General features: G+C 51.3%; 1 protein-coding gene across 1 annotated transcript; it reads left to right on the top strand.

Annotated features, from left to right (window-relative positions):
- Window positions 1-1,513: 1,513 nt before the first annotated feature.
- On the top strand, window positions 1,514-23,861 carry LOC145338832 (uncharacterized). Its single transcript, XM_080183243.1, has 3 exons — window positions 1,514-1,599; window positions 6,054-6,185; window positions 21,490-23,861. Exons 2-3 carry the CDS (start codon window positions 6,122-6,124, stop codon window positions 23,859-23,861), a joined length of 2,436 nt encoding a protein of 811 aa, XP_080039369.1. The 5' UTR covers window positions 1,514-1,599; window positions 6,054-6,121.
- The last annotated feature ends 1,415 nt before the right edge of the window (window positions 23,862-25,276 follow it).

The raw sequence follows: 25,276 nt of genomic DNA on the forward strand, positions 1-25,276 counted from the left end.
GAGAACATGCCCCTGTCCACATCAATAGGGACAAAGTGGAAATGGTTGAGCGCTTCAAGTTTCTAGGTGTCCTAAGCATCAACAACCTGTCCTGGTCTCTGCATGGGTTAAGAAAGCCCACTAATGCCTGTACTTTCTCAGGATGCTAAGGAAATTTAGCATGTCCACTATGACTCACATTAACTTTTACAGATGCACCATAGAAAGCATTCTTTCTGGTTGTATCACAGCTTTGTACGGCTCCTGTTCTGCCTAAGAATGCAAGAAACTACAAAGAGTTGTGAACGATGGCTACTCCATCACGCAAACCAGCCTCCCATCCATTGACTCTGTCTACACTTCCCATTGCCTCGGCAAAGCAGCCAGCATAATTAAGGACCCCACGCAACCAAGAATCTCTCTCTCTCTCTCTCTGACCCCACAAATGAGCTACAATGATGCCAGCATTGCCAGCATGAGGAGAGCCACCACACCCGAGAAGGAAGGAAGACCAGGGCCTGAGTGCCAGACCAGACCAAAGGACCAGGCTACGCAGAGGGTGACCGAGACCAGCGCACAGATAAAGGCCAATATCTGCTTGTCAGTCATGCAAAGTGAAGTCAAAGTCTTGTATTGGACTTGAATTTTAGTATTTTCTGTAAGATAACTTATTGTTGGGTGGGTGGGTGATTATTGATTGTGTGGGTTTAAATAAATATTGGTTACACTAACAAGATGTCTACTTGTAATTATTTGTCCGCCGTATAAGGGTTAAAACAGACTGTGCAACAGGTACAACAGGTGAGAGAAATAAGGGTATGTAATGGGCGAGAAGAATAACGGGCTGTGTGTAATAAGGAAGAGGAATAATCAAGGGTGTGTAATAAAAGAGAGGAATGAAGGAGAGTTTGAAATGAGTGCGTATTGAATGAGAGGAATTAGGGAGAGCGTGTAATGAGTCAGAAGTTTAAAAGGAAGTTTGTAATGCGTGACAGGAATAAGGGAGATTGCGAACATGGGAGAAATTAAAGGAAGTATGTAAACTGGGAGAAATAAGTGACTATCTGAAAAGGTGGAGGATGCATCTGAGAAGATCAGGGATGAAGGAACATGGCGAAAGTAATTGTGATGAAGGGAATGTGTAGATCTAGGAAAGAAGGAAATGTTTGGAAATAACGGGATCATAGAAGTAACTTCTGTGGTTGGGAACAGGGATATACATGAATAGATCTGTGAATCACAGAGTTTGTATTAAAGGGCAGGAGTTGGGAAATGTCTACAAACATCAACTTTTGGGTAGATGTGTGTAAAGTGTGAGGAGATTAAGGGGAAGTGTGTGAAGAACAGGGAACAAGATTGCTAAGAGTGAACGACCGCTGTCCGATAGATTTTTTTCCCTGAGTCAGTCCTGAAATACAGGATGGGGTGGGGGGTTGGAAAAGTGCAAACACTGAGATTCAGCAAACACAACAGGAATGTGCTGGCGAGAGAGGGATGGTGGGAAAGGTGAGGGAACGAGAGGTCACAGAATGAGCCAGAAACGACGGAATAACAGGGTTGTGTTTCAGGAGACTGAGGGCAGGCAGCCAGTGAGGAGAGCGAAACAGCCGTTAAGCCAGGGTAAGTGAGATTGGGAGAAGCTGTGTGTGACAGAGAGAGAGAGAGAGAGGGAGGGGATCCAGAGACAAACACAGAAACTGAGAGGAGAACGGGATACACAGAACCAGGGACTGACAGTGAGTTTGAGAAAGAAGTAAAACAGGTAGACACAGAGGGAGGCAGAGTGAGAGTGCGTGAATGACTATTTGTCTTTATCTCACTTTTTCTCTATCTTTCTGTCTCTCTTTTATCGATCTCAATCTGTCCCTCTCTCACGTCCAGTCTCTTTATGTCCCTTTCTGCTTAACTGTATCTCCCTATACTGCACTTCTCTTTCTGGCTTTCTCTCTCTCTCTCTCTGTCCATCTCGCTCTGTCTATCCCTCTGTCTCTATCTGTGGGCAGCATGGTGGCACAGTGGTTAGCACTGCTGCCTCACAGCAGCAGGGACCCCAGTTTAATTCCGGCCTTGGATAACTGTCTGTTTGCACATTCTCTCTGTGTCTGTGTGGATTTCCTTTGGGTGCTCTGTTTCCTCCCACACTCCAAAATAGACTGGCCATGCTAAATTGTCCCTTAATATCAGGAGATCAAATAGGACCTGGGTGGGATTATTGTTGGTGCAGGCTAAATGGGCCCAATGTCCTCCTTGTGCACTGTAGGGATTCCATGATTCTATCTCTTCTCTGCATCTCTCTCTGCCTGTGTTTCTCACTGTGTCTGTCTGACTCTCGCTCTGTCTCCCTATATCTCTCTTCCTCTCTAACTCTCATGCATACTCTCTCACACTCTGCCCACTATACCTTTCTCTGTTGTCTCTGTACCTCTGTCGCACATTGTCTCTCTATTTCTCTCTGTCTCTTTCTGTTTCTCTCTCTGTCTGTGTATCTCTCTCTGTCTCACTCTGTCTATCTCTCTCTGTATCTCTTTCTCTCTCTGTTTCTCCCTCATCTCTTTCTCTCTCTCTCCGTACAGCTCTCAGTCTGTCCCTGTCTATCTTTCTCAATTTCTCTCTAACTCTGTCTCTCACTCATTCTCTCTTGTATTTTGTCTCTATCTGGCTCACACACTCGCTCTCTTTCTCTCTCTCCCTCCCTCTTTGTCTCTTCCTGTCTCTCTTTCTCTCTCAGTCTCTTCCTCTCTGTCTCTCTCCCTCTCTCTCGCTCCCTCCTTCCCTGTCTCTCTCTTTCTTCCTTTCTGTCTCTTTATCTCCCTCTCTCACTGTACCTCTCTCTCCGTCTCATTCTCTCAATTTCTGTCTCTCTTTGTCTCTCTCACTGTAACACTCCCTGCTGATGTCTCTCTCTCACTCTCTGTGTTAATGTCTCTCTCTCTCTGTTGGTGTCTCTCACTTTCTCTCTCTCTGTCAGGGTATCTCTTTTTCTGTCAGTGTGTGTCTCTGTCTCTCTCCGTCGGTGCCTCTCTTCCTCTCTCTGTCGGTGTCTCTCCCTCTCCCTCCCTTATCAGTGTCTCTCTCTCTCTCTCTCTGTCTCCCTCAGTCTCTGCCTCTTTCTGTTTTGCTCTCTGTCTCTGTGCCTCTGTCACTCTCTGTATCTCTGTCTCTCTCTGTGTCTCTCTGTCTATCACTCCCCCTCTCTCTCTCTATCTCTGCCTCTTTCTCTGTCTGTGTGTCTCTCTCTCTGTCTCTGCCTCTCTCTCTGCCTCTGTCTCTGTGTGTGTCTCTCTCTCTCCGTGTCTCTGCCTCTCTCTCTGTCTCTGCCTCTTTCCGTATATGTGTGTGTGTCTCTCTCTGCCTCTCTCTCTCTCTCTGTCTCTCTCTCTGTCTATACATCTCTCTCTCTCTGTCTCTGCCTCTCTCTCTGTGTCTGTGTCTTTCTCTCTCTCTCTATCTGTGTGTCTCTCTCGGTCTCTGTCTCTCCCCCTCCCCCCGCTCGGTATTTTAGCTGCTCTCAGTCTGGTTTCCTGTTTCCACAATGCTCGGGGCCTCTCACTCTGACCCCTTGAGCTCTCTCCGCAGATGCTGCCTGACCTGCTGAGATTTTCCAGAACTTTCTGCTTGGCTTTTGGCCTTTCATATCCTTCTAAATTTGTTTTCACAAAGGCAGGAGCTCAGGATCGATAGCAGCATACCGAGCACAGTGGGTAGTGAGAGAGGATGAGAGAAATTAAACACAGTGATCAAAATACAGATTTTTAAATCAATCAACATCCCTACAACACTCCCTAGCTCTGTAACCTCCTCCAGCACCTACCACCCTCCCTATCTCTGTAATCTCCAGCCCCACAACCCTCCCTATCTCTGTAACCTCCTCCAGCCCCTACAACCCTCCCTATCTCTGTAACCTCCTTCAGCCCCTACAACCCTTCCAATCTCTGTAACCTCCTCCAGCCCCTACAACCTTCCCTATCTCTGTAACCTCCTTCAGCCCCTACAACCCTTCCAATCTCTGTAACCTCCTCCAGCCCCTACAACCCTCCCTATCTCTGTAACCTCCTCCAGCCCCTACAACCTTCCCTATCTCTGTAACCTCCTCCAGCCCCTACAACCCTCCCTATCTCTGTAACCTCCTCCAGCCCCTACAACCTTCCCTATCTCTGTAACCTCCTCCAGCCCCTACAACCCTTCCAATCTCTGTAACCTCCTCCAGCCCCTACAACCTTCCCTATCTCTGTAACCTCCTTCAGCCCCTACAACCCTTCCAATCTCTGTAACCTCCTCCAGCCCCTACAACCTTCCCTATCTCTGTAACCTCCTCCAGCCCCTACAACCTTCCCTATCTCTGTAACCTCCTCCAGCCCCTACAACCTTCCCTATCTCTGTAACCTCCTCCAGCCCCTACAACCCTCCCTATCTCTGTAACCTCCTCCAGCCCCTACAACCTTCCCTATCTCTGTAACCTCCTCCAGCCCCTACAACCCTCCCTATCTCTGTAACCTCCTCCAGCCCCAACAACCTTCCCTATCTCTGTAACCTCCTCCAGCCCCTACAACCCTTCCAATCTCTGTAACCTCCTCCAGCCCCTACAACCTTCCCTATCTCTGTAACCTCCTTCAGCCCCTACAACCCTTCCAATCTCTGTAACCTCCTCCAGCCCCTACAACCTTCCCTATCTCTGTAACCTCCTCCAGCCCCTACAACCTTCCCTATCTCTGTAACCTCCTCCAGCCCCTACAACCCTCCCTATCTCTGTAACCTCCTCCAGCCCCTACAACCTTCCCTATCTCTGTAACCTCCTCCAGCCCCTACAACCCTCCCTATCTCTGTAACCTCCTCCAGCCCCTACAACCTTCCCTATCTCTGTAACCTCCTCCAGCCCCTACAACCCTCCCTATCTCTGTAACCTCCTCCAGCCCCAACAACCTTCCCTATCTCTGTAACCTCCTCCAGCCCCTACAACCCTTCCAATCTCTGTAACCTCCTCCAGCCCCTACAACCTTCCCTATCTCTGTAACCTCCTTCAGCCCCTACAACCCTTCCAATCTCTGTAACCTCCTCCAGCCCCTACAACCTTCCCTATCTCTGTAACCTCCTCCAGCCCCTACAACCTTCCCTATCTCTGTAACCTCCTCCAGCTCCTACAACCATCCCTATCTCTATAACCTCCTACAGTCCTGCCTACCTCTGCAACCTCCTCCAATCTCTACAGTCCTCCCTATCTTTGTAACCTCCTCCAGCGTCTGACAGCCTTCCCTATCTCTGTGACTTCCCCCAGGCCCTAAAATATTCCCTATCTCTGAATCCCCCTCAGGCCCTTACAGTCCTCCCTATCTCTGTAACCTCCACAAATCCCTACAATCCTCCCTATCTCTTTAATCTGCTCTTACAACCCTCCTTCTCTCTTCCTCCAGTCTCTACAACCTCCCTTATCTCCGTAATCTTCTACAGCCCTGGCAACCCTCCCTATCTCTGTAACCTCCTCCAGCCCCTACAACTCTATCTCTGTAAGCAGTGACCTGAGATCCCCGATCTCCCCTCTTGAACGTCGCTGAGTGTATCCTACGGAACTGGAACTCCAGGTTGTGAGAGTGAGACAGGGGGCAGCAATGATATGAAAGTTGCCCAAGACATTCTCCCCATATCTACGTGGGTTTCCTCCGGGTGCTCCGGCTTCCTCCCACAGTCCAAAGGTGCGCTGGTTAGGTTGATTGGCCATGCTAAAATTGCCCCTCAGTGCCAGCTGGACTGGCAGAGTAAATACATGGGGGCTATGAGGATATGTGCTGGGTAAGGTTGTAGAGATGGGCTGAATGGCTCCTTCTACACTGTAGGGATTCTATGATTTTATGACTGAGAGCGGAATGTCATGGGAAACAGAGAGAGAAAATTCCAGAAACTATTTGCAAATCGGGAAGGTTGCGTGGAGTGAGGGAGACAGTGTGAATAGCTCAGGCCAGTTGCCTATCGACGGGACTGGAAAATGTCCGAGGCGTGAGCAAGGGCAGAGTGGGGACAACGGTGAAAGGAAGTCCCCGATCGATAGGGGAGATTCAATGATGGAGACGTTCATCTTCCAGGTCCAAAGGGAATCAGGATGGGCTGGAGAAAAGAAAGGAAGTGAAGATATTCTGCGTTGTGGAGTACCATGTACCGTACTGATCTCCTTATCGAGGGAAGGATCTTAATGCACTGGAAGAAGTTCCGAGAAGGTAGATTGAACTAAAACCTGAATGGATTGAGTGGTCTTACGGGCAAAGGTTCAACAAGCTCGGGTTGTACCCGCTGGAGATTCGAAGAGTACGCGGCAAATTGATTGAAACGCTGCTTTTAACTTGTCAGGTGATGTGGGCCTTGCTGTCTGGGATAAGCCCCATCCCTAACTGGCCCTTGAGAAGGTGGTGGTGAGCTGCTGCCTTCTTGGGTTGCTGCAGTCCCTGAGGTGTAGGTACACCCACAGTGCTGTCAGGGAGGGAGTTCCAGGATTTTCACTCAGTGACATTGAAGAAATGACGATATATTTCCCAGTCAAGATGGTGAGAGACTTGGAGAGGAACCTCCAGGTGCCGGTGTCCCCAGGTATCTGCTGCTAGATGGAAGTGGTCGTGGGTTTGATAGGTGCTGCCTCAGGAACCTGAGTGAGTTGCTACAAAGCATCTTTTAGATGGTGGAGGGAGTGAAATCTGTGGAAGGGGTAGCAATCAAGTGGGCAGTTTTGTCCTGTGTGGTGCTGAGCTTCTTGCATGTTGTCCCATCCAGGCAAGTGACGAATATTCCACCACACTTGTACAGTGTGGACAGGCTTTGGGGGGTCAGGGAAGTGAGGTCCATGGTAACCCTCAGCATGTTTTTAGTGAGGGATTCAGAGATGGTAAGCCCCTGAGGGGTATTGACAGGGTGGATGTGGAGAGGATGTTTCCTCCTGTGGGAGAATCTCGATGTGGGTATGCCGGCGTTGGACTGGCGTAAACACAGTAAAAAGTCTGACAACACCTGACGAAGGGACTAACCCCGAAAGCTTGTGAGTATATTATCAAATAAATAGGTTGGACTAAAACCTGGTGTTGTCAGACTTTTTACGGAGAATCTCGAACCAGGGGTCACTGTTTAAAAATAAAGGGGGGTCACTCATTTAAGACGGAGATGGAGGAGAAATGTTTTGTCTCAGAGGGTGGGGCGTCTCTGGAACTCTCTTCCCCAAAAGGCAGCGGAAGCAGGGTCATGGAATATTTTTAAGGCAGAGCTGGATAGATTTTTGATTAACAAGGGGGTGAGAGGTTATCAGGGTTGGCAGGAATGTGGAGTTGTGTGGTCTCTCTGTCCGTCTGTATGTCCCTCGCTCTGTTTGTCTGTCTGACTGTCTATCTATTCCGTTCCATCTCTGTCTCACACTCAGTCATTCTCTCCTTTCTCTCTGTGTCTCTCTTGTCGCTCACTCTCCGTCTCTCTCTCTCTGTGCCTCTCTCTATCTATCACTCTCAGTCTTGCACTCTCTTTGTCTTTGTCTCTCATTGTCTCACAGTCCATCACACACACACTCTCTCTCTCTCTCGCTGCCTCTGTCTGTCTCACACTTTGGCCAGAATCCTCCCAAAAATATTCATGGGAAAACCGGAGTAATTCACGATTTTTTTTTTCACTGGGAGTTCAGAGAAGAGTTTCCTGCATCCTGTGCACTGCAGAGGTCACCAGCGCGAGTATTGTTAAAAGCTCGGACGGGGGGGGGGGGGCCTGTTCCCGCTGGAGAGGCCGAACCCAGCGTGCTGAGTGGGCCACTGCGCACACGCCGAATGGTCAGCGCTGAGATCGGTGTATGCGCACTGGCCCCTGTTATCAGCCTCCTGAACGCTGGCCAGCCCCACGACTCCCGCAACGCCACCCCTCTGCTCCCCCACAGCCCGAACGTTGGCCCCCTGACCACCTGCAGACCAGCGTCGAGCCATACTCCCCCCCCCACCTACCATGGTCACCAGGCCCACCAACCCCCCCCTCAACCGATTCTCCAGTTATAATAACCCCCCCCCACCGCAGTTCCGAACTCTCCCCTAGCAGGCTGACCGCCCCACTCCCCCACCCCTCAGCTAACCCCCCCCTTTCCAGCCCGCCCCCAATCACTGCCCTCCCCCCCTCCGCCGTCCCAATACAGATTGGCAGCTGGAACCCCCTTCCCTACCGATCACCCGCTACCCCCCCCCCCTTCCCCATAGGCCCCACCCCTCTTGCCACTGCCCATTGCCTGATGGACATTGCCCTCTGGGCATTGGCACTTTGACCCTTGGGCAGTGCTGGGGCACAGGCTGACATTGCCAAGGAACCCACGCCCAGGGGGTATCCCACCCACCATCCAACCCCCCCCCAGGGGTGCCCCAAATACACCCCCACCCCCTCACCGCAGTGCTCCAAAAGTGGGGAGCTAGTCTGGGCCCTGCTGGAGTGAAATACTCCTGGTGAAGGTGAGGGGGGAGGGAGAGAGATGTTATCGGGCCTGGAGACCCGGGTCCACTAATAACAGTTAACTGATATTAAAATGTTGATTTAAATACTTTCCCTGTCGGAAATCCAGCACTGACGGATACTATCGCAGTGAGAACTTGTGCCCGAATCCCTCACATCGCCCACCACTCTGCTAAAATACCAGGATGTGGAGATGCCGGCGTTGGACTGGGGTAAACAAAGTAAGAAGTCTCACAACACCAGGTTAAAGTCCCTTTGCTGTGTTGTCAGACCTCTTATTAAAATACCAGTGCAGTGGGATGGCAAAATCGCCCCATTTGACTCTCTCACTCACTCTTTCTCTGCCTATCACTCTGTGTCTCTTGCTGTTTGTCTGTCTCCCTCTCTGTCTCACTGTCTATCCTGTGCCTCTCTTTCTCTCTGTCACCCTCTCTGTCTCTCTCTCTACTTCAGTCTCTGTCTATCACTCTGTTTCCCTCACTCTCTTTCTCTGTATCTTGCTTTCTCTCAGTTTAACTCTCTCTCTCTCTTGCTCTCTCTCTCTCTGTCTTTCTTTCTCCTCTCTATCTGTCTCTTTCTCTCTCTCTCACTTTCCCTCCTTCTGTCTCTATCTTTCTCACTATCTGTGTATGTGTTTATGTGTGTGTGTCTCTTTCATTCTGGTTTTCTCTGTCTCTTTCTGTGTCCCTCTCTCTCTCTCTCTCTCTCTGTTTCTTTCCCATCCCCCACCTTCACCACGCAATGCAAGCCAAACAGAAAGTTCTGGAAAATCTCAGCAGGTCAGGCAGCATCTGCGGAGAGAGCTCACGGGGTCAGAGTGAGAGGCCCCGAGCATTGTGGAAACAGGAAACCAGACTGAGAGCAGCTAAAATACTGAGCGGGGGGAGGGGGAGAGACAGAGAGAGAGGGGCAGAGACAGAGAAACAGACAGACAGACAGAGGGGCAGAGACAGAGAGAGTCACACAGACAGAGAGAGAGGCAGAGACAGAGAGAAATAGAGAGAGAGACATAGAAAGTGAGAGAGGCAGAGACAGACAGAGAGACAGAAAGAGAGAGAGACAGACAGAGCGAGAGAGAGAGAGAGAGAGACACAGAGAGAGACACACACACACAAGGAGAGCAAGACTCAGAGAGAGACACACAGAAAGAGAGAGAGAGACACACACACAAGGAGAGTGAAACAGAGGGAGAGAGTGAGAGACAGATAGACAGACAGAGGCTGAGATAGCGAGAGAGAGAAAAATAGAGACAGAGCGGAAGAGGCACACACAGGAAGGGTTGGGGGGGGGAGAGACAGAGAGAGAGAGAGAGACACTGAGGCAGAAAGTGGGAAATCCATGTTCAAATTATTTGGTCAAATATACTTTATTCACTACACATATACTTCACCAACAATATGCTCCATTTCTCTAGCACCTAAACCTCACAGGAGTGTTTTCAAACTGAGCCATGTGAGAACATATTAGAGTAAGAAGTCTCACAACACCGGGTTTAAGTCCAACCAGTTTATTTGATAGTAATCCCACAAGTTTTCTGAAACGGTGTTCCTTCGTCAGGTGTGTGGAAGGTTGAGAGACTCCTTGCTGTGTTTACCCCAGTCCAACACTGGCATCTCCACATCAGAAGATATTAGAGACAGGCACCAAAAGCTCAGTCAAAGAGAGAGATTTTCAGGAGCTTCTTAAAGTAGCAGAGAGAGAGAGAGAGCTGGAGAGGTTAATGATGGGTCATCCTTGAGCTTAGGGCTCTAGGCAGCTGAAAGCACGGCCGCGAATGGTGGGGTGACGGAATCTGGGGGTGCACAAGTGGTTGGAATTGGAAAAGACTGAATACGCCTCCTCCTGTTCCCGTGTAACAGGCTGTGGAGGGGCTGAATGGCCTCCTCCTGTTCCTGTGTAGCAGGATTGAGAGGGGCTGAATGGCCTCCTCCTGATGCTGTGTAACAGGATCGAGAGGGGCTGAATGGCCTCCTCCTGTTCCTGTGTAGCAGGATTGAGAGGGGCTGAATGGCCTCCTCCTGATGCTGTGTAACAGGATCGAGAGGGGCTGAATGGCCTCCTCCAGTTCCTGTGTAGCAGGATTGAGAGGGGCTGAATGGCCGCCTCCTCTTCCTGTGTAACAGGATCGAGAGGGGCTGAATGGCTTCCTCCTCTTGCTGTGTAACAGGATTGAGGGGTGGGCTGAATGGCCTCCTCCTGTTCCTGTGTAACAGGCTGTGGAGGGGCTGAATGACCTCCTCCTGTTCCTGTGTAACAGGATTGAGAGGGGCTGAATGGCCTCCTCCTGTTCCTGTGTAACAGGATCGAGAGGGGCTGAATGGCCTCCTCCTGTTCCTGTGTAACAGGATCGAGAGGGGCTGAATGGCCTTCTCCTGTTCCTGTGTAACAGGATTGAGAGGGGCTGAATGGCCTCCTCCTGTTCCTGTGTAACAGGATTGAGAGGGGCTGAATGGCCTCCTCCTGTTCCTGTGTAACAGGCTGTGGAGGGGCTGAATGGCCTCCTCCTGTTCCTGTGTAACAGGATTGAGGGGTGGGCTGAATGGCCTCCTCCTGTTCCTGTGTAACAGGATCAAGAGGGGCTGAATGGCCTCCTCCTGTTCCTGTGTAACAGGATTGAGGGGTGGGCTGAATGGCCTCCTCCTGATGCTGTGTAACAGGATCGAGAGGGGCTGAATGGCCTCCTCCTGTTCCTGTGTAACAGGATCGAGAGGGGCTGAATGGCCTCCTCCTGTTCCTGTGTAACAGGATTGAGGGGTGGGCTGAATGGCCTCCTCCTGTTCCTGTGTAACAGGATCGAGAGGGGCTGAATGGCCTCCTCCTGTTCCTGTGTAACAGGATTGAGGGGTGGGCTGAATGGCCTCCTCCTGTTCCTGTGTAACAGGATCGAGAGGGGCTGAATGGCCTCCTCCTGTTCCTGTGTAACAGGATCGAGAGGGGCTGAATGGCCTCCTCCTGTTCCTGTGTAACAGGATCGAGAGGGGCTGAATGGCCTCCTCCTGTTCCTGTGTAACAGGATTGAGAGGGGCTGAATGGCCTCCTCCTGTTCCTGTGTAACAGGATCGAGAGGGGCTGAATTGCCTCCTCCTGTACCTGTGTAACAGGATTGAGGGGTGGGCTGAATGGCCTTCTCCTGTTCCTGTGTAACAGGATTGAGAGGGGCTGAATGGCCTCCTCCTGTTCCTGTGTAACAGGATTGAGAGGGGCTGAATGGCCTCCTCCTCTTGCTGTATAATCAGTCAGGTCTTGGCTATCAGAAATCTGTCAATCTCAGATCTCCAATCATTGATGTTTAATTATTGCAGTCTGAATCGGATTAGGAACTCCTCCCATCTGTTGTTCTTCAAAACTGTTTCCTCATTTTACTCCTGATTTCACTGCCTTGAATGTATACACGCTGTTCAGCAATCTGTAGAAATATATTTTTCTCTCTGAGTCTGGACAACCTCACATTTTAACCATTTGTGTCTCATAGAATCCCCACTGTGTAGAAGGAGGCCATTTGGCCCATTGAGCCTGCGCTGACCACAATCCCACCCAGGCCCTGTCCCCATAACCCCACATATTTACCCCTAACACTCGGGTCAACTTAGCATGGCCAATCAACCTAACTCACCCATCTTTGGAGTGTGGGAGGAAACGCACGCAGGCACGGGGAGAATGTGCAAACTTCACACAGACAGTGACCCGAGGCTGGAATTGAACCCAGGTTCCTGGCGCTGGAAGGCAGCAGTGCTAACCACTGTGCCACCACGCTGCTGTTGTGTTTCTTATTCAAATGAGGCTGTAAAGATAACCGAGACTATTACAGGCCAGTCAGTTTAACATTATTGGTGGACCAGTTTCCAGAAGCAATTATTCAGGTTAGAATTAATAGTCATGGAAAAATGTGGATAGATTAGGAAGAGCCAGCATGGATTTCTAAAGGAGAAATTGTGTTTAACTAACTTGCTGGAGTTTTTTTGAGGAGGTAACAGAGAGGGTCGATGAGGGTAACGCTATTGATGTGGTGTACATGGACTTTCAGAAGGCATTCAACGCAGGGCCACACAACAGACTTGTGAGAAAAGTTATAGCTCATGGGATAAAAGGGACAGTAGCAACATGGATACAAAAATAGCTGAATAATAGGAATTAGAGAGTAACGGTCAATGGATCGTTTTCAAACTGGAGGAAGATTTAGTGATGTTCCCCAGGGGTTGGTATTTGCACCCTTGTTTTTCCTGACATATATCAATGATCCAGATCCTGATGTGCAGCGGGCAATCTCAAAGTTTGTGGATGACACAGAACTTGGGAGCGTTGTAAACTGTGTGGGTAGCACAGTGGTTAGCACTTCTGCTTCACAGCTCCAGGATCCTGGGTTCGATTCCTGACTTCGGGTCACTATCTGTGTGGAGTTTGCACATTCTCCTCATGTCTGTGTGGGTTTCCTCCCACAGTCCAAAGATGTGCGGGTTAGGTTGATTGGCCATGCTAAGAAATTGCCCCTTAGTGTCCAGGGATGTGTAGGTTAGAGGGATTAGTGGGTATAATATGGAGGGATATGGGGGTAGGGCCTGGGTGGGATTGTGCTCAGTGCAGACTCGATGGGCCGAAGGGCCTCTTTCTGCACTGTAGGGTTCTATGACTTCAAGAGGGCTTAGACAAGTTGGTGGAGTGGGCACGTAGGTGACAGATAAAGTTCAATACAGAGAAATGTAAAGTGATACATATTGATAGGAAGAGCATGGGGAGACAATATAAAACAAGGAGTAAAACTCTTAAAGGGAGTTTAAGCAGAGGGAGCTGGGTGTATCTGTGTATAGATCACTGATGGTGTAGAGAGAGTAGTTAATAAAGCATGTAATATTGTGGGCTTTATTAATAGGGGCATCGAATACAAGACACTAGTTAGACCTCAGCTGCAGTACTATGCACAGTTCTAGGCGCCATACTATTGGAAGGATGTGAGTACATTGCAGAGAGTACAGAAGAGCTTTACAAGAATGATTTCAGGGATGAGAAGCTTTCGTTACGCGGATAGATTGGAGAGGTTGGGACTATTCTCCTTGGACACAAATAACCTTTCAGAAATAATAAGGGACAGAGGGTTTAGCATGAAGGAGGAGTGGAAATTAGTCAGGAGATTGTACTGGGGAAGTTGCTGGGATTAAAACCTGATAAGTCCTCAGGGCCGGGTGCTCTGCATCCCACAGCATTCAAGGAAGTGGCCCAAGAAATAATGGACACATTGGTGATCATTTTCCAGCACTCTATAGACTCTGGAAAAGTTCCAATGAATTGGAGGCTAGGTAATGAACCCACATTTTTTTAAAAAGAGAGAGAGAAAACGGGGAATTATAGAGCGGTCAGCCTGACATCGATGGTGGGGAAAATACTGGAGTCAAATATTATGCGTGTAATAACTGAGCATTTGGAAAGCGGTGACAGGGTCAGTCCAAGTCAGCAAGGATTCACTGAAGGGAAACTGTATTTGACAAATCTTCTGAGGATGTGGCCAGTAGGGTGGACAAGAGCAAACCAGTAGATATTGTGTATCTGGGCTTTCTAAAGACTCTTGACAAGGTCCCACACAAGAGATTCATGAGCAAAATTAAAGCTCATGGTATTGGGGGTAATGTGTTAAACATGGAAACATTAAAAAGTAGGAATAGGCTTTGAGCCTGCTCCGCCATTCATTTTGATCTTGGCTGATCATGGAATTTAACATCCTGATCCCACCTTCCCCCCATACCCCTTGATCCCTTTATCTCCAAGAACTATGTCTACTTTATTCTTGAAATCAGATGTTTTGGCCTCAATTACTTTCTATGGTAGTGAATTCCACACATTCACCGCCCTCTGGGTGAAGAAATTTCTCCTCACCTCAGTTCAAAAAGCTTTACCCCCTTATCCTCAAACTATGACCCCTAGTTCTGGACTCCCCCAACATTCTTTCTGAATCTACCCAGTCTAACCCTGCTCGAATTTTAGAAGTTTCTCTAAGATCCCCTCTCACTCTTCTAGTCTCCAGTGAATATAATCCTAACTGGCTTAGTCACTGATCTATACTTCCCCTGTTTTCTCTTTACCTCTGTTTTTGAATAGTGGGCTTACATTGTCTATCCTCCACTTTATAGGAACTAGTCTAGAGTCCAAAGAATTTTGGAAAATAACCACCAACGGATCTACTATTTCCAGGGCCATTTCCTGAAGTACTATGGGATGAAGATTATCAGAACCTGGAGATATATCCCATCAATTTCCCCAAAACTAATACTCCACTAATGCTGATTTCCTTCAGCTCCTCACTAAAACATGTTTCAACACTTCTGGTACATTATTCATGTCTTTGTGAAGAGTGAAACAAAGTACAAATTTAATTCCTCAGCCATTTACTTATTCCCCATTATGAATTCTGTTTCTGACTGCAATATTTCTGACGTATTTGTTTATGTCAATCTTTTTGGCTTTGTATATCTTATAGAAACATTTAGACACAGTTTTTATGTTCCCTGCCAGCTTACTTCCATACTCTCTTTTTTTCCCTTCTTAATTAATCCTGAGGTCTTCCTTCGCTGAATTTTAAACTGCTCCCAACCCTCAGGCCTGTTACTTCTCCTTGTCAGTTTGTATGTTTCTTCCTTGAACCTGGTGCTATCTCTAATTTTGATTTGATTTGATTTATTATTGTCACATGTATTAGTATGCAGTGAAAAGTATTGTTTCTTGCATGCAAAGCATACCGTTCATAGGGAAGAAAATGAGAGCGTGCAGAATGTTGTATTACACTCACGGCCAGGGTGTAGAGAAAGATCGATTTAATGCGAGGTAGGTCTATTCAAAAGTCTGATGGCAGCAGGGAAGAAGCTGCTCTTGAGCCAGTCGGTATATTTCCTCAGACATTTGTATCTTTTTCCCGACAGAAAGTGTTACATTTATAGTCAGGGAATAGAGACAGATCAACTGCTTGATCCCTTTTTCCCTTGCAAGTCTCCCTTGGCCGCAATTCCCTTCCAATTCTTGTGCCAAACAGGAATAAACAACTTCTGGAGTTTGCCTATTCGTTCTTTAAATGCTTGCCACTGTCGTTCGATTCAGTGATGTGACGTGGGTAGACAACTGGTTAGCAGACAGAAAGCAGAGAGTGGGGTCCTTTTCAGAGTGGCAGGCAGCGACTAGTGGGGGTACCGCAGGGCTCAGTGCTGGGACCCCAGCTATTCACAATATACATTAATGATTTGGATGAAAGAATTGAATTCAATATCTCCAAATTTTCAGACCACACTAAGCTGGGTGGCAGTGCGTGCTGTGAGGAGGATGCTAAGAGGCTGCAATGTGACTTGGACAGCCTGTGGGTAAATACTTGGCAAATGCAATATAATGTGGATAAATGTGATCCACTTTTTAGGCAAAAACAGAAAGGAAAATTGTTATCTCAATGGTGACAGTTTAGGAAAAGGGGACGTGACCTGGGTGTCGTGGTGGAACAGTCGCTGAAGGTTAGCATGCGGGAAATGCAGTTGGTCGGGAAAGCTAAAAGCATACTGGCCTTCATAGCAAGAGAATTTGAGTATAGGAGTAGGGATGTCTTGCTGCAGTTATACAGGGCTTTGGTGAGGCCACACCTCGAGTATTGTGTACAGTTTTGGTCTCCTAATGAAAAAGGACATTCTTGTTATTAAGGAAGTCCAGCAAAGGTTCACCAGATTGATTCCTGGAACGGCAGGATTGACATATAAAGAGAAACTGGATCAACTGGGCTTGTACTCACTGGAATTTAGAAGAATGAGAGAGGATCTCATCGAAACATATAAAATCCTGATGGGACTGGACAGGATAGATGGGGAAAGAATGTTCCTGATGTTGGGGAAGTCCAGAATTAGGGGTCATAGTCTGAGAATAAGGGGTAAAGCCATTCAGGGCTGAGATAAGAAAGAACTTCTTCACTCAGAGAAACTTGTGGAATTCTTTACCACAGAAAACTGTTGGAGCCAGTTCATTAGATATGTTCAAGAGGGAGCTGGACATGGCCCCTGTGGCGTGGAGAGAAAGCAGGAGGGGGATACTGAAAGTGCGTGATCAGCCATGATCATATTGAATGATGGCGCAGGCTCGAGGGGCTGAATGGCCTCCGCCTGCACCTATTTTCTATGTTCCTATGGAGAAAAGGCTGAGAGGAGATTCGACAGAGTTGTTAAAACTATGAGGAAGCAGGGGCAGAGTAGATAAGGAGAAACTGTTCTCACTCGTAGAAGGATCATGAACGAGAGGGCACAGATTTAAAGTGATTTCCAAAACAAGCAAACGGGATGTGAGAAAGATTTTTCACATGGTGAGTGGTTGGGACCTGGAACGCACTGGCTGGAAGTAGAGGCAGGTTCAACAGAGGTACTCAAGAGGGTATTAGATAATTATTTGAATAGAAACAATGTGCAGGAGTGCGGGGAAAAACAGGGAAATGGCACTAGGTCATGATGCTCATTCAGAGAGCCACAATGGGGCAAATGGTCTCTGTCTGCTGCATAACAATTCTGTGATTTCTTTCTCTCGGAGACATCTATACACTGACTGCTCAGTCCCTCTCTCTCAGGGAGATATCTGTACACTGACTGGTGTCTCTCAGTCCCTCTGTCTCAGGGAGATATCTGTACACTGACTGGTGTCTCTCAGTCCCTCTCTCTCAGGGAGATATCTGCACACTGACTGGTGTCTCTCACTCCCTCCCTCTCTCAGGGAGATATCTGCACACTGACTGGTGTCTCTCACTCGCTCTCTCTCTCAGGGAGATATCTGTACACTGACTGGTGTCTCTCACTCCCTCTCTCTCTCAGGGAGATATCTGCACACTGACTGGTGTCTCTCACTCCCTCTCTCTCTCAGGGAGATATCTGTACACTGACCGGTGTCTCTCACTCCCTCTCTCTCAGGGAGATATCTGCACACTGACTGGTGTCTCTCAGTCCCTCTGTCTCAGGGAGATATCTGTACATTGACTGGTGTCTCTCAGTCCCTCTCTCTCAGGGAAATATCTGTACACTGACTGGTGTCTCTCAGTCCCTCTCTCGCAGGGAGATATCTGTACACTGACTGGTGTCTCTCAGTCCCTCTCTCTCAGGGAGATATCTGTACACTGACAGGTGTCTCTCAGTCCCTCTCTCTCGGGGAGGTATCTGTACACTGACTGGTGTCTCTCAGTCCCTCTCTCTCAGGGAGATATCTGTACACTGACTGGTGTCTCTCACTCCCTCTCTCTCTCAGGGAGATATCTGTACATTGACTGGTGTCTCTCAGTCCCTCTCTCTCAGGGAAATATCTGTACACTGACTGGTGTCTCTCAGTCCCTCTCTCTCAGGGAGATATCTGTACACTGACTGGTGTCTCTCAGTCCCTCTCTCTCAGGGTGATATCTGTACACTGACTGGTGTCTCTCAGTCCCTCTCTCTCAGGGAGATATCTGTACACTGACTGGTGTCTCTCAGTCCCTCTCTCTCAGGGAGATATCTGTACACTGACTGGTGTCTCTCAGTCCCTCTCTCTCAGGGAGATATCTGTACACTGACTGGTGTCTCTCAGTCCCTCTCTCTCGGGGAGATATCTGTACACTGACTGGTGTCTCTCAGTCCCTCTCTCTCAGGGAGATATCTGTACACTGACTGGTGTCTCTCAGTCCCTCTCTCTCAGGGAGATATCTGTACACTGACTGGTGTCTCTCAGTGGGCTATCTCTACACTGACTGTTGTCTCAGTCCCTCTCCCTCAGGGAGATATCTGTGAACTAGTCAGGCAGCTTGTGTGATGAGTAGGACAGAGGTAATGTTTCAAGTCATTGTTTAAGAGAGCAGGAATATTGGATTCTTCTGTGCAAACTGAAGGGAAGGATCTTGGGAGGACGTGTGGAGCGGAGGGGAGAGTGTACACACGTGAATGTTATTCTGGAAAATCATAGAAACATTTTTAAAGTTTAATTATAAGATGTATGGGCATTGCTGGCTAGGGCATTTATTACCCATCCCTAATTACCCCTTGAGAAGGTGGTGGTGAGCTGCTGCCTCGATCCACTGCAGTCCCTGTGGTGTAGGTACACCCACAGTGCTGTTAGGGAGGGAGTTCCAGGATTTTGACCCAGTGAAGGAACGGTGATATATTTCCCAGTCAGGATGGTGAGGGACTTGGAGGGGAATCTCCAGGTGCCGGTGTTCCCAGGTATCTGCTGCTCTTTCCTTCTAGATGACAGTGGTGGTAAGCTTGGAAGATGCTGCCTGAGGAACCTTGGTGAGTTGCTGCAGTGCATCTTGTAGACGGTACACACGGCTACCACTGTGGTGGAGGGAGTGAATGTTTGTGGAAGGGGTAACAATCAAGTGGGGCTGTTTTGTTCTGAATAGTGTCAAGTTTCTTGAGTGTTGTTGGAGCTGCACCCATCCAGGCAAGTGGAGAGGGTCTGTCCACTTTACTGTCACACACGTGGCTTGCGGAGCGACTAGAACATTGGCTGGAAGGGGATCTCCCCGTGAGTGTGCATAAAGCTAGCCAGTACGCTCCGGGGTTGAGGAGAATGAGGCAATCTCGTAGAAATTCTCAGCAGGTTTGACAGGGTTGATATTGAGAAGGTCTGCCCCCTCCCCACTTTCGGGTCCGGAGCTGGAGTTTGGGTGGACTCACAGGGTGAGAGGTACATCCATTATGGACAGAGACCTGGAGAAGCTTTTTCATTCAGAGGATTCTGGTGCTTTGCAATTCCCAACGTCAGGGTTCATTGACATGGATTTTTAGATACTGTGAGATTCGAGGGGTCGTGGAAGAAATTTGTCTCGGGGGAAAGGATTAGCTGCAATCTCACCGAATGGCAGAGCAGGCTACTCCAGCCCCCATTCTGATATTACCACGTGACAATGAAAAAGGGAGTTCTCTGAGGACTGTTTGTACTGGATTGTATCGCGCAATAACCTCTATCAACATAGTCTGTGTCACTGTATATGTGTCACATTGTCTCTCTCTTTCTCTCAGTGAGTGTGTGTGTGTGTATATGTATGTGTGCATGTGTGAGAGTGTGTGCGTGTACGAGTTTGTGCATGTGTGTGCAAGTATGCACGAGTGTGTGCATGTGTGAGTATGGGCACGTATGAGTGTATGCTTGTGTGTGCAAGTATGCGTGAGTGTGTGCGTGTGTATGTGCATGTATGCTTGCGTGTATGAGTGCGTGTGTGTGTGTGCGAGTACGCGCGAGTGTGAGAGAGTGTGTGTGCTTGTGTGTGCGAGTATGCATGAGTGCGTGCGTGTGTGAGTATGTGAGCTTGCGTGTATGAGTGCGTGCGAGTATGCGTGAGTGTGTGAGAGCGTGTCGTTATGTGTGTGTGCGTGTGAGTGTGTGTGTGGAGGGTAAGAGTGCATGTGTGTGTACACAAGTATGGTTGTGTGTGAATATGTGTGAGAGCGAATGTGAGTGTTTGTACGTGCCTGTGTGAATTTGAGTGTGTGTGTGTGTGAGTGTTACTGTGTGTGTTCGTGTTGGTGTGAGTGTGCGAGTGAGTGTGTCAGTGAGGCATGTGAGTTTTCGAGTGTGTGTGTTTGTGTGCGCACACGTGTGTGTGTGTGTGTGAGATTGCATGTGCATGTGTGAATGAATGTGTGTGTGTGTGTGATTGCGTATATGTGTGTGTGTGTGTGTCTCGGTCACTTTTCTCTCTGTCCCTGCCCCTCTCTCTCTCTCTCTCTTTCCCCGTCCCCTCAGTAGCCTCCCAGAATGCTGTGAGCGGTGACAGTCTCCCCATTGACTTCAGGCCCTGCTAATGGAGCCAAGAGAGAGCGAACGAGAGTGAGGGAGCGAGAGAGAAAGAGAGTGTGGGGGTGGGGTGCTGCTTCTGCTGCTGCTGCTGGCGGTGGTGGGAGGCGGAGGGGGGGGTGGTGGTGGTGGTGGTGGGTGGGGGTGGTGGTGGGGGAAGGGAGTCAGTGGCGGGGGGATGGGCCCTTGGCAGGAAGACTCTCTCTCTCTCTCTCGCAGTGTGTGAGACCACTCCGAATGGGAAGCGGCCCTCTGCCCCCTGAGGCCAGCCCGGACAGCCAACCCACCCTCCTCTCCGCCTCTCTCCTTCTCCCCTTCCAACGGTAGGAGCGAGAGAGCGAGAGAAAGAGAGAGAGAGAGAGAGGGGGAGAGAATGATTTGAGCCCTGGTCAAAAGATTTCTCCCTCTGCAGGATTGGTGTGGAGGCAGAGTGAGAGAGAGAGAGAGAGAGAGAGGCCAGGAACGGGTTGATGATCTGAGAGAGAAAGAAAGACTAAAGAGAGACAGACAGACGACAACATCAGAAAGCAGAGAGAGAGAGAGAGAGACGCAGAGGAAAGAAAGAGAGAGACAGAGAAGAGAACACTGCAGAATTGTCTGTTTGTCCCTGCTGTGATCTCAGAAAAACAGCAAGAGATCATTAAGGAGTCAAGAGAGGGAGAGCGAGCGGGTGAGCCATAGACTGCCTGAGCCCTGCTGTATCGCACTGCAGCTCACTGTGCATCCAACAGGATTGAGGAAGAGAAAGAGAGAGAGTCACAGCGACACAGAGCTGAGGGAACCTGGAACGGGGACCGCAGAAACCCTCGTCCACCCCGCCCCCCCACCCCCACCCCCCCAACCCCCAACCCCCGCCACAACCCTCACCACTGCCCTCAGGATCCCGGAGAGAGAGAGAGAGAGAGATTAGACCCTCTCCCACCCCAATCCACACATGGAAACCGAGACATTAACTGGTGAGTTTACAGGAGAGGGGAGGAGAAGGTGAGGGGGGTGGGGGGGGGGGGAGGAGGAGGGGAAAGGGGCAGGAAAGAGAAGAGGAAGGGAGGGGAGGAGAGAGAGGAGGCGAGGGTGGAGGGGGCAGCGAAGAGGAGGGGACAGAAGAGAGGGAGGAGAGAGGAAGGGGGAAGCGAGGAGAGGAGGAGGAGGAAGGAGAGGGGAGAGGAGGGGAGGGGAGAGAGGGGTGGGTTATTCAAGTGGGAAGGGAGATGTAGTGAGTGTACAAATCCTGCCAACTCTCATCCCAGTATTCCCCCTCTAATATGCCCGTTTTCTCTCTGTCTCTTTCTCTCTTCACAGCTATGGCACCTATGGGACCCTCATCACCTTCCAGGAGCTCCTCCCTTCCCCTGGAGACCCCTGAAATTGAGGAAGAGGAGGAGGAGGAGGAGGGTGGCGGAGAGGAAGAAGAGGAGGAGGAGGTGGGAGGTGACTCCTGTATCCCAGAGCTGCCCGAGGGTGCGGTGAAGGAATGTCCCCGAGGAGCCCCTGAAACTCTACCCAAGATTCCCATGGCTGAGGACATAGAGGGGGAGGGCGAGGAGGATGAGGGGGCCTTTCCGGAACCCCTGAGGACCCCTAAGATTGAGGAACAAGAAGAGAGGGAGGGGGCCCTTCAGCCTCTGGGCACCCCCAAGATTGAGCAGGAGGGAGATGGAGGAGGGGCAGGGGATGGGGAAGGCGAGGGAGAGGGGGCGGGCGTCCCTCCGCACGGTACCGTGACTCCCAAAACCGAGGAAGAGGAGATTCCCCCCGCTGGTGGTCCCCTGGCTCAGACTCCCCCTGGGGAGGGGCTGACAGCCCAGCGTACCCTCGATCCCCCGCTGGGAGTGCCGGAGAGCGGGCAGGACCCCGGCCCCCCCTGCCCGTCGCGCCAGTCTCGCCCAAACCGTTTCCCCTGCCCCGAGTGCGGGAAGGGCTTCGCCTGCCCCTCCCACCTGCAGCGCCACTTGCGCACTCACACGGGCGAGCGCCCCTTCGAGTGCTTCACCTGCGGCAAGACCTTTGCCACCCTCAGCCACCTGGCGCTGCACCGCCCTCGGCACGCCACCCACCGGCCCTTCGAGTGCGCCGTCTGCGGCCGCTGCTACCCCAGCTACCCGGAGCTGAGTGCCCACCAGCGCTTCCACACGGGCCGGCGCCCCTTCCCCTGCCAGCTGTGCCCCAAGCGGTTCTACACCTCCAGCGAGCTCCGCGTCCACCAGCAGTGGCACACGGGCGAGAGGCCGCACGCCTGCCCCTCCTGCGGCAAGCGGTTTGGGCGCCTGGGTCACCTGCTGGAGCACCAGCGCATCCACACCGGCGAGAAGCCCTTCCAGTGCCCGCTGTGCGCCAAGCGCTTCCACTCCTCCAGCAACCTGACGCGGCACCGCCGTTTCCACAGCGGCGAGCGCCCCTTCGGCTGCCCGCAGTGCGGCAAGAGCTTCTACACCTCGGGGGACCTGCGCCGGCACCAGCAGACTCACAGCGGCGTGCGGCCTTTCCGCTGCTCCACCTGCGGCCGTGCCTTCTACCGATCGGGCGACCTGGTCAAGCACCAGCGGACCCACACCGGCGAGAAGCCCCACGGATGCCCGGTCTGCGAGAAGCGCTTCTACACGGGCAGCGAGCTGAAGATCCACGGGCGTTTCCACACCGGCGAGAGGCCCCACGGATGCCCGGTCTGCGAGAAGCGTTTCTACACGTCCAGCGAGCTGCGCATCCACGGGCGCACCCACACGGGGGAGCGCCCCTTCCACTGCGCCACCTGCCCCAAGGCCTTCTACCGCTCCAGTGACCTGGCCAAGCACCAGCGCACCCACACCGGCATCAAACCCTTCGCCTGCCAGCTGTGCCCCAAGCGCTACTACACCTCCAGCGAGCTGGGGGTCCACGGCCGCACCCACTCGGGGGAGAAGCCCTTCCGGTGCCAGCTGTGCCCCAAGGGTTTCTACACCGCCAGCGTGCTGGCCAAGCACCGCCTGACGCACGTCCCCCGCGACCCCGCCACCTCCTACCAGTGCCGGCTGTGCCCCCAGCGCTGCCCCAGCGCCGCCCGGCTCCGGGCCCACGAGCGCGCCCACGCGGGCGAGCCCGCCTTCGAGTGCGGCGTGTGCCAGCGCCGCTTCCACACCTCGGGCGGGCTCAGCAAGCACCGCAACGTCCACGCCCGGGACCCGGCCCCCGCCCCCCCCGCCCCGCCGGCGGACCCCGCCTCCGCCCCGGGGCTGCTGCCCCCCCCGGCCGGGGCAGAGGCCCTCCACCTCGCCCCGGCCCCCCAGCCCGTGCCCCCCTCCCCGCGCCCGCTCTTCGAGTGCGGGATGTGCAAGAGGGGCTTCGGCACCTGGGCGGAGCTGGTGGCCCACCAGCCCGAGCACGAGGGCGAGCGGGCGCTGGAGTGCGCCCTCTGCAAGCAGCTCTTCATGGCGCCCCCCTCGGGGGCGGCCGAGCCCGGCGGGGTGGGGGCGGCGGGGGCGGGCGAGCAGGAGCCTCACCGCTGCCCCCTCTGCAAGGGGCGCCTGGCCTGCTTCGACATCGGGGGCTTTGGGCTGGCGCCGGCTCCCCTGAGCTTCGAGTTCTGTCTCCAGGGGGGCTGGCAGGGGCTGGAGGGGGCGTCCATCAGCGAGCTGTGCGACCAAGGGGGGCTCACACACCCAGCCACCTGGACAGACAGTCAGAACACCAGTCAATAAGCTTGAGGACCTGGTGGGAGGGCGGGTGGGCTGAGACCCCTGGGCTTTCCCCCACCTCCCACCCCACCGCCCACCGGCACCCTCACCACCCCTCAGTAACTCGTACTGGGGCGAGCCCGCGAGGGAGGACCCGCTGGGAGGAACAGTGAGCAACCACAAGAGAAAAGAGACTCTGCGACCGTGGACAATGACCGCGGCCTGGGGACAGCGTGTCTGTGCAAAGGGCGGGGACAGCCTTTACACTGTTTCACTGACTTCCCCCATCCAGCAGACCCCTCCCCTGCCTGGGGTGCGGCCCGCCCCAACCCCAACTCCAATCACACGCAGAGGAAGATCCCAGGATAGTGGCAGGCTTGGGAGATCGGCCACGCAATTCAAAGCTTCGTTCAATGTCGATTACGTTTCTGTTGCGATGTAAAAATAAAATGAAAATTGTGATGTAAGCGTGAGTCAGTGGTGTGGGCAAACCTTCAAACATTAGTAACTGACTGGGATAACCGTGTGTGTTACTGAACCAGGCTGGGGCACTGTAACACATACTGACACACTCACACTGACACACACACTGACACACGCTCACACTGACACACACACTGAAACTAACACACACACACAGACATGCTCACACAGACACACTCACACTGACACACACACACACACACACTGAAACTAACACACACACACACAGACATGCTCACACTGACACACACACAGACATGCTCACACTCACACTGACACACACGCTGAAACTAAAACACACACACAGACACGCTCACACTGGCACACACACACACACTGAAACTAACACACACACACAGACATGCTCACACTGACACGCACACTGACACACACACACACACACACTGAAACTAACACACACACACAGACATGCTCACACTGACACGCTCACACTGACACACACACACACAGACATGCTCACACTGACACACACACACACACAGACATGCTCACACTCACACTGACACACACGCTGAAACTAAAACACACACACAGACACGCTCACACTGGCACACACACACACACTGAAACTGGCACACATACACATAAAACACATACTGAAAGTGACACATGCACTGATACACACAGACACACACACTGACACACACTGAAATTGACACACACAGACACACACACTGAAACTGACACACACAGACACACTCATACTGACACACATTGAAATTGACACACACAGACACACACTGAAACTGACACACACAGACACACTCATACTGACACACATTGAAATTGACACACACACTGAAACTGACACACACAGACACACTCATACTGACACACACTGAAACTGACACACACTGACATCCTCATACTGACACACAGATATACTCATGCTGACACACACTGACACTGACCCACACAGACACACACACTGACAC

Source organism: Carcharhinus amblyrhynchos, unplaced genomic scaffold (assembly GCF_965287045.1).
Source record: "Carcharhinus amblyrhynchos unplaced genomic scaffold, sCarAmb.v2.hapA chromosome_193, whole genome shotgun sequence".
In the NCBI taxonomy this organism is placed as follows: domain Eukaryota; kingdom Metazoa; phylum Chordata; class Chondrichthyes; order Carcharhiniformes; family Carcharhinidae; genus Carcharhinus; species Carcharhinus amblyrhynchos.